Source organism: Mustela lutreola, chromosome 3, assembly GCF_030435805.1.
Source record: "Mustela lutreola isolate mMusLut2 chromosome 3, mMusLut2.pri, whole genome shotgun sequence".
NCBI classification, from domain to species: Eukaryota; Metazoa; Chordata; class Mammalia; order Carnivora; family Mustelidae; genus Mustela; species Mustela lutreola.
The window spans coordinates 67,751,843-67,760,255 of NC_081292.1; the positions used below are offsets into that span (position 1 = coordinate 67,751,843).

General features: G+C 40.6%; 1 protein-coding gene across 1 annotated transcript in view; it reads right to left on the minus strand.

Moving 5' to 3' along the window:
* Nucleotides 1–8,042, minus strand: part of VXN (vexin) — a 23,988-nt gene extending 15,946 nt beyond the window's left edge. The window contains exons 1-2 of the mRNA XM_059166318.1: nt 7,520–8,042; nt 2,938–2,993 (exon numbers count right to left, since the gene is read on the minus strand). Of these exons, the coding sequence (XP_059022301.1) occupies nt 2,938–2,993; nt 7,520–7,586 (123 nt within the window). The 5' untranslated portion in view covers nt 7,587–8,042. The remainder of the gene's footprint in view (nt 1–2,937; nt 2,994–7,519) is intronic.
* Nucleotides 8,043–8,413: the final 371 nt, after the last annotated feature.

Here is an 8,413-nt window from a genome sequence, read left to right on the forward strand (position 1 = left end):
CGTGGTGGGGAACTAAATATTCCCAGTTCCCAAAAGATCTTTCCAGAGTCATGAATGACTTGCGGTTCCTTCAAATCCAGAGTAATGCCAAACTCAAGCCCCTGGACCAAAAAGTCTTTTGTGAAACTTCCCTTAAACTGAAAATGACCTACAAACAACTCCTTCCCTTACCACTTTTTAAAAGATTTATTTATTTATTTTAGAGCCCAAGTGTGAATGGAGGGAGGGACAAAAGGGAGAGAGAGAGAACAAGACTCCTCAAGCAGCCTCCCCAAGGAGCACAGAGCCTCAGGCGGGCCTCAATCCCAAAAACCCAAGATAAGGATCGAAATCAAGAGTTCCCTGCTGAATCGACTGAGTCACCCAGGTGCCCCTCCCTTTCTATTTTTGGTAACACCCACTCCTTGAAAACCAGAGGCATATTTCTTTTAGATTGTGGGCTTGGGTTTTCAGGGATGAGGAGAAAGGTAAGAATCTACCTTTCTACCACAAGAATTTCTACCACAAAGAAATCTTCCATCCATTCAAAGTCCTTTTCTTTCCTCCTTTTTTTTGGTATGTTTTTAAGTAGACTTCATGCCTAGCACAGAGCCCAAGGCAGCGGCTAAACTGATCCTGAGATCAAGCCCCGAGCTGAAATCAAGAGTGGAGGTTTAACTAACTGCACCACCTAGATACTCCCCTGTCTTCCTTAATATAAAATATTCCCAAAAGTCATCAAAAAAATACATATGACAACAGAAAAATGTGCAAAAGACATGAATTAGGAACATATAGAGAAAAAAATCAAAATCCCTGAAAAGATGAAGAATTATATTAATAATTAAATAAATGCAAATTAAAACGAGATACCTTCACCTATCAGATTGTCAAAGACTAACAACACTGATGACATACAGTATTGACTTAGGTGTTTTGGTAAAGGTACTTTAAAACACAGAATTTGACAATGGCTGTAAGATTTTTTCAATGTTCATATCTTTTGAGCATTTGAGCATTTTCTTTTTTAATTATAATTGACATATAACATTAAGGAATACAATGTGTTGATTTCATGACCAAGCATTTTCATATCTGTGACTTTATTCTCAAAAAAATTTGCATAAGAGCATGAAAATATGTTCAAGGATATTGCTTGTGGCATTGTTTAGTAGAATTCGGTTAAATATTCTAGAAAACTTCAGATGTGATTTGGGAAGAAAATTATAGTACATTCATATAATAGCATGATATGCAACCTTTATAAAGAATGAGGTAGATCTATAAGAATTAACTGACATGTAAAAAGATTCAAGATTTATAGATTAGTGAAAAAAAGCAAATTGCAAAATGGTATGTTATTGAGCAATGGAACATAATAATGATATGTTGGTATATGGGAAATTTTCACTTAAAAAGCACCAACATTCATTGAATGCTGGGTGTGTGTCAGGCTCTGGACTAAGCATTTTACATGTATTAAGTCATTTGTTCTCCAGTGGTTCTTGAGATATGTGCTGCTATTATTCCCATTTGAATACTAAAGAAGTTGAATCCCAGTATGGTGGGCAACTTGTTCAAGGTTACCTAGCTAGAAATGGATAGAACTGGAATTTATGTCTAGGCAGTTGAACTCTAAGTCTACATACCTGCCTGTTATGTTCCACAGTTTCTTAGAATTTTTCGTTATTATATTTTATATGTTCATAGTATTTGAAATTCTATAGTAGGCACACACTACTTTGGGAATTAAAAAATGTAATGTTTGTAGAAATAACAATGACTAGGGGCGCCTGGGTGGTTCAGTGGGTTAAAGCCTCTGCCTTCTGCTCAGCTCATGTTCCCATGGTCCTGGGATCAAGCCCTGCATCGGGCTCTCTGCTTAGCAGGGAGCCTGCTTCCTCCTCTCTCTCTCCACCTGCCTCTCTTGCCTACTTGTGATCTCTGTCTTCAAATAAATAAACAAAATCTTTAAAAAAAAATGATAATGACTAAAACTCCATCTCATTCCCAGGACACTGAAAAAAAAATTCATTTTAATGGAGAATGGGCCTTCAAAAATTGACATACTTAGAAAATCAAAATGGTGTTCCTTGAAAAATTGTGATAGAAATAGAAACTTCAGCATAACCAAGAGGAAACAATCAGCAGTAAACCTTTCCAGAGAAAGTACAAAGATGGATTGACAGCTTTTGTATAAAGAAATCTGTAAGTAAAATGAGAAATTCACAGCATCCTTTGGCTTCAATGACATGTAAACTAATTTTAAGGTAATGCAAGTGCTTATTAGAGTAGCAAAAGATAATGTAGAAAAATGAAAGTCAGTGAGGCTGGAGGTAAATGGAAAAACATTGCTGGAAGCCTGGCAACTGTTTAGAATTCCGGTAATATGTGACAAAGCTGTAAGCAGAAACCATTTTTTAAAAAAATCACTATTCTCCACATCTAGCATAGTGTCTCTTGCGTAGTAGGAATGAAAATACTGGATGGATGAACAGATCAATGGATAGATGAAACTATTCTTAACCTTCTACTTATTAATTTACCATGGAATTAATTCAAAAGAATAGTATTTTGTCCAAATTAATTGCAATGCTATTTATAATAGTGAAAAAATAGAACATCACAAATGCCAGCAACAGGAGAACACCTAAGTCAGGAATGCTATACTCATCATGGACTCTGTTTAAATAAGAACAATTTTTTTAGAGAATGAGATATACTCTATGTGTCTAGGGAAAATGTCAGAATCGGGGAGTCCGATTCAGGGCTTTTTGCTGTCTGGTAGACATTTGTCAATTATTTTGGTGAAGTGGAAGACAGGAAATTGAGCAGCAACCACGTGTCATAGAGAAAAACTTCCTGGCTATTGAGAGCAGGGGAGAGGAAGAGAAGAAGTTAGATGTTGCTTTTGTAATGGAAATCAAAAAAAGGGATCAAAATTGAAGTTGTCCTTACATTCTTGGTCAAGAGGTGTTGAGAGCTTTTGACTCTTCTTCTGGCTGGACTGGACACTGCAAAGAGAGAGAAAGGAAAGGTTTTAGAGAACACAGGTTGAGGATGATGTAGCCTCAGAGCGGGTTTGCTCCTGGAGTGGGGAAGGGTGCAGAGGAGGGGAGGTGGGGAGAATAAGCAGGGTGGAATTACAATTTTAGATGTTACTTGGCTGAGTGCACCAAAGCTCATAGCAGCAATTATGCACAACAGCTAAAAGGTGGAGACAACCCAAATGTCCAACTAAAAGATGAGTGGATAAACAGAATGTGCTATATGCATACAATGGAATATCATTTACCCTTAAAAAGAAATTAAATTCTGATACATGTGGTAACATGGATGAACATTGAAAACATTAAGCTAAATGAAATAAGCTGGACACAAAAGGACAAATATTGTATGGGTCCATTATATGAGATACCTAGAGTATTAAACTCAGACAGAAAGTAGGTTACAAAGGGGTTAGGGGAAGAAGGGAATGGGGAGTTGTTATTTAACAGATATAGAGATTTGGTTAGGGATGATGAAAGTTCTGGAAATGGATAGTGGTGATATCTGTACAACAATGTGAATGGACCTCATGCCATAGAGCTATGCACTTAAAAATGCTTAAAGGGTCAATTTTATATCATGTATGTTTTGCTACAGTAGAAAGCTTAAAAAATCAATTAAGCATTAAAAAATGTTAGTTGGTTGGATGAAGGCATGTGTTTTGTTGAAAATGGAGATACTCTGGCATCTCTCTTCCATCCTACTGCTAGAATGATTTATTTAGAACTGCAGTCCCACCATGTCACTGCCTAGAACTGAAACTACTCCTTGTCACGTATCAGATAAGTGACCAGATGAGGGCTGGGTCGTGGTATTTTCTTCAGAGCACCTATAGCCATGAAACCTGGCATACAGTGTGCTAGTTAATAGCCAAGGTTCCCAACTCCTTTCACTTGAGTGTGGATCAGAACTAGACCACTTGCCACTTATGTGACTTGGGCAAATTACCCATCCTCTCCACACCTTCCTCTCCTCATCTGTAAGACAGCGGGAATAAACAGCACCCACCTCCGAGAGCTGTGGCAAGGATGAAATGAACTAATTTTTATAAAGCCCCTGGACCAGTGCCTGACAAGGAGTAATTTCCCAGGAATCAGTGGTGGTTATTATGACTGTCCTCCATCTCTGCAAGCTGAAGGCAGGTGGAAAGAGTAGCTGATAACTTTTAGATCTTATAACATTCCATTAGGACTTCTCTTTCCAGAGTTTTCTCCATTTCCTCCTGCTATTCCCCAATTCCTCTCCCCAACCTCTCCCCATGCTGTTTCTCCTCCAGAGAATTATTTTGAATGCTGTGGTGCCATTCACCCTAGAATTAAACCCCCTCTAGTGTGTCTCAGGAAATAACTTCTGGTATAACTTCTTGGTAAAACCGCAGCTTTTATCTTTCATATTTACTGTGAATTGTGTCTATGAAATTTTCCCTTAAAGGGCTCTCTTTCTCTCCAGAAAGTAAAAAATATCCACACTTGTCCTGTTATAGACTTGATATTTATGTCCCATGCCTTTAAGTAACGCTCTAACACTTGCTGCTGCCATAGTTTTGTGGGACATTAAGATGGCTCAGCTAAAAAATACGTAGAAATATTAACTTGAACCCAATATGTGTATGTATGTGTGTGTTGGAAATAAAGATACAATACAAGAGAAGGGTAGTAATAGCTCACATTGAGCCATACCAGGTGATGGTTTATTTGCCTTATCTCATTCACTCCTTGTAACAACTCTGTGAACGAGGTACTCTGCATTATCTCTATTTTATTGGTGGGGATACTGAAGTTAGGGGTCCCACAGTTCACGGGAACTTAACCATTGGCCACACTGCCTCTTAACCTCTTAACCATTGGCCACACTGCTCACACTGTTGAACCTGTGCTCAGAAAATGTCTTGGCCATTTTGGTCACCCTAAATGGTAGCATTGGGAAAAGGGCATCCCCGGGAGAACTATTAAGATAGTTAGATAAAATTAAGCCACCTTCTATTTCTGTAGGTAAGGAATGTGGGGATGTGCGGAAGAGTTACCAATCTCTCTTATAAGCGGTGACTTAAGAAGGGCTAGCACTGCCTTCTCTCACTGAAAGCCCTCTGCTCTATAGCTTTGGAGAAAGCAAGATGAGGCAAAAAAAGGAAGTAGGAAGAAGTGAACTTTTTCCATTCATGGTCTAAGGTAAGACTGCAAATACTCCTTTCCTAGAGAATGACTTCCTGAGCAGTGAAATGTCCATGAATACCAATGAGTACTTGGTTTATGACCAGGAGATGGCCATGAATGAAAATGGCAAGAAAGAAATACAGGATTAAACATTTATCTTTGACTGGACATAGTCATTGTTCTAAATATGGAATAAAAATAGAAATCATTTTGTAAGTGATTTATTTCATACTAAATGCTTTATAGGTTTTATCTGTATTTTAACCCCCACCGTAATAACCCTGGGAGGTAAATTCTAGCTCTCCCTTTTATAAAAGTGCAAACTCGGGTCCAAAGAGATGAAGTAGCCTGCCCAAGGTCACACAGTGCAGAAGTGACCCACAGTTCCTTGACTACTGTGCTAAGCATATGCAGTCAAAGGCCCTGTTTCAAATGCTTTTAGTCAGGTGAAGTGTGATGTTGCTCCTGAATTGTTGAATAACTTTTTAATTAAAAAGAGCTATGTGGCTTTGATTTTTTTCTTTAAAAAATGTTAAATGGAGGGGCACCTGGGTGGCTCAGTGGGTTAAGCCGCTGCCTTCGGCTCAGGTCATGATCTCAGGGTCCTGGGATCGAGTCCCGCATCGGGCTCTCTGCTCAGCAGGGAGCCTGCTTCCCTCTCTCTCTCTCTGCCTGCCTCTCTGCCTACTTGTGATCTCTCTCTGTCAAATAAATAAATAAAATATTTTAAAAAAATGTTAAATGGAAAAATATGACAGGAAATAGACATGTTTTAACATTTTCATATTTACTTCCAATTTGTTTTTGTCTCATGTAAAGAAATACAAAATTGGGCAAGTTCAGGTTCCCTTTCTACTCTCCCCTAACTCTACTCCTGTCTCTCCCCAGGGCTACTAAGATCACTAATTTAGTCTGCATCTTTCCAGCCTATGTTTTCATATTCTCTGTCTCTGAATATGTATCCATAAGTTGTTTTGTACTGCCAGATATAGTAATTGTTATCATACATATAAAATTTGCAGCCAGCCTTTTTTTCCCCCCACTCAACATTATGCTTTTGAGATCTGTGTCCATACACATAGATCTAGTTCATCCCTGTTGACAACTGTGGAATATTCCGTAGTACAATGACACCGCATTTTACCCACTCCCCTTCTCAAGGACATTGAAGCTATTTTTCATTTTGCCCTTCTAGAATCAGTGCCACTGTGAACATCCGTGAGTCAGAGTACCCAGAAGTGGACTTGCTGGGTCCGAGGGTCAGCATTGACTTTCCAGGTACTTTTCAGAATCTCCAGACAGAGTTCCAACTCCTGCACGTGGGCAGACTCCTCGCTCTTGTTTTTCCTCTCTCTATGTGGCAATACATGTCAAAAGCTTTATTTATGTTTTGCTGGCTGTCTCTTTGTGACCAGGCTGAGTCTCTCCTTTCCCCTCCCCATCCCCCTAGCAGTGACCCTGTCAGTGGCTGACACGGGAAGAAGAAAGGGATTGTTTGAGCAGGGGCACAACACCAGCAAACGTCCAGCCCCCTTCATTCAAGTCTGACAATGAGACCAGGGCTAAGCCAGAGTCCCAGCCTCTCCCAGCAAGGCAGGGGTCCTGGGGAGAGAACAGAGGGAGCAGAAGAGAGGGTTGAGCTTGGGGGGGGGGGGCAGTGAGGGAACTGTCCAGTAACCAGACACCTGCTGGCTGCTGAGCTCACACACAAAGGCCTCCCTGGGACTTGACACCATTCACCCCAGCACAGGAGCTGACAGTCACACGTTGTGGCAGCGCTAGTTCCAGGTGAAGTTTGGGAGGGGGCCCTGGGATCTTCGTTAGAGGCCAGCCCCGGGGCAGGACGTTATTTGACCACTTTATTAGACTTCAGGCCACTGCCGGGAGTCTATTTCCTCACATTTGATGGCATGGTTAGAAATCATACTTTTGAGCCAGCTGGTTCTCATTTCAGAGCCCACTTGCTCATTGGAGAAGAAGAAAGAATCTCTCTAGCTGCTCTGGGAATTTTGTTTTCATCTCTGTTTCCCAAAACAATGGCTTGCTGTCACTTTCATTCGGCATATTGGGTTACCAGTACTGAATTAAGTGGAACGGGAGCATTTTAACTGCCCTCATTCCTCCCCACCCCCTTTGAGGGATTATTTCTCAATGACTGATGTTTATCCATGTACGTCCTTTTCAGACACAACAACAATAACAAATACCATCACAACAGCGAACCCGTGAACCCCTCGGAGAGACCCGAGGATAAGCCATAGTAAAACAGCACGTGATTGTCCTTAACCTCCGGCAGAAGGTGCCGCGTTAAGGAAACCGTCAAGGGCGATTTTACTCACCCTTGGAAGGGATCACGGTGGTGAAAACTTCTATATTTTCATCACTGCAGCTGTAAATCTGATGCATCGTCTCAGCCTTCTCTCCCCCAAAGTGCCGGGAACCGGAAGCCTCTCTCTGAACCCCTAGTCGCGAGGTTTCCTAATCCAGTCTGGCTCGGGGATCATTGTGCAGGTCCACAAAAGACAGGCTGGTGCTGTGATCTCATCTCATTCCAGAGTCTTCACTGCAACATTTTCTAATCCCATCTGTCTTTTTTTTTTTTTTTTTTTTTTTTTTTTTAATGAATCCTATTATTGTAAACCTTTGATTGAGCGTGGAGGCTTCAGTCGCCTCCCAGCCAGGATGTAGTTAACATTTTTATTTTGCCGTGTCTGCTGCACTGATTTTGGAAGTCTTTTGTGAAGTAAGGATGAAGTGAAATCGCCTGCTCGGTTAGCGCCCAGCTTGGCTGGAGAATTCCACTGAAAAGGAGACGTGAATTTTGGTACCAGCAATTACCCTTTTCATTTCAGAAATGAAGGGAGCTCTCCCCTCCACCCCCACTCCAGAAGAACTGGATATTCAGTAATCTGTCGTGTGTTACTTTGGCTTCCTTCTAAGTTTCTATTTTAAACAAAAGGACTGTTTCTCCAGAGCGGTTTTGCCTCATGCCGGTACATGACAAGGCTGACATCTCTCGAGGGTGGTCTATTTAGCATCTCCTTGTACAACCCTTCAGGTGCTCGCAGAGACATGGTAACAAGCGGTGCCCTCACACCCAAGGTAGCACAGGAAGATTAGATTTATAAGAAGATTTTATTTTTCTTATCTTAAATATCCTAATACATATTATCCTATACATTCTATTATCCTGCATTTATGTAGAACAATATATATTCTATATTTTATCTTAT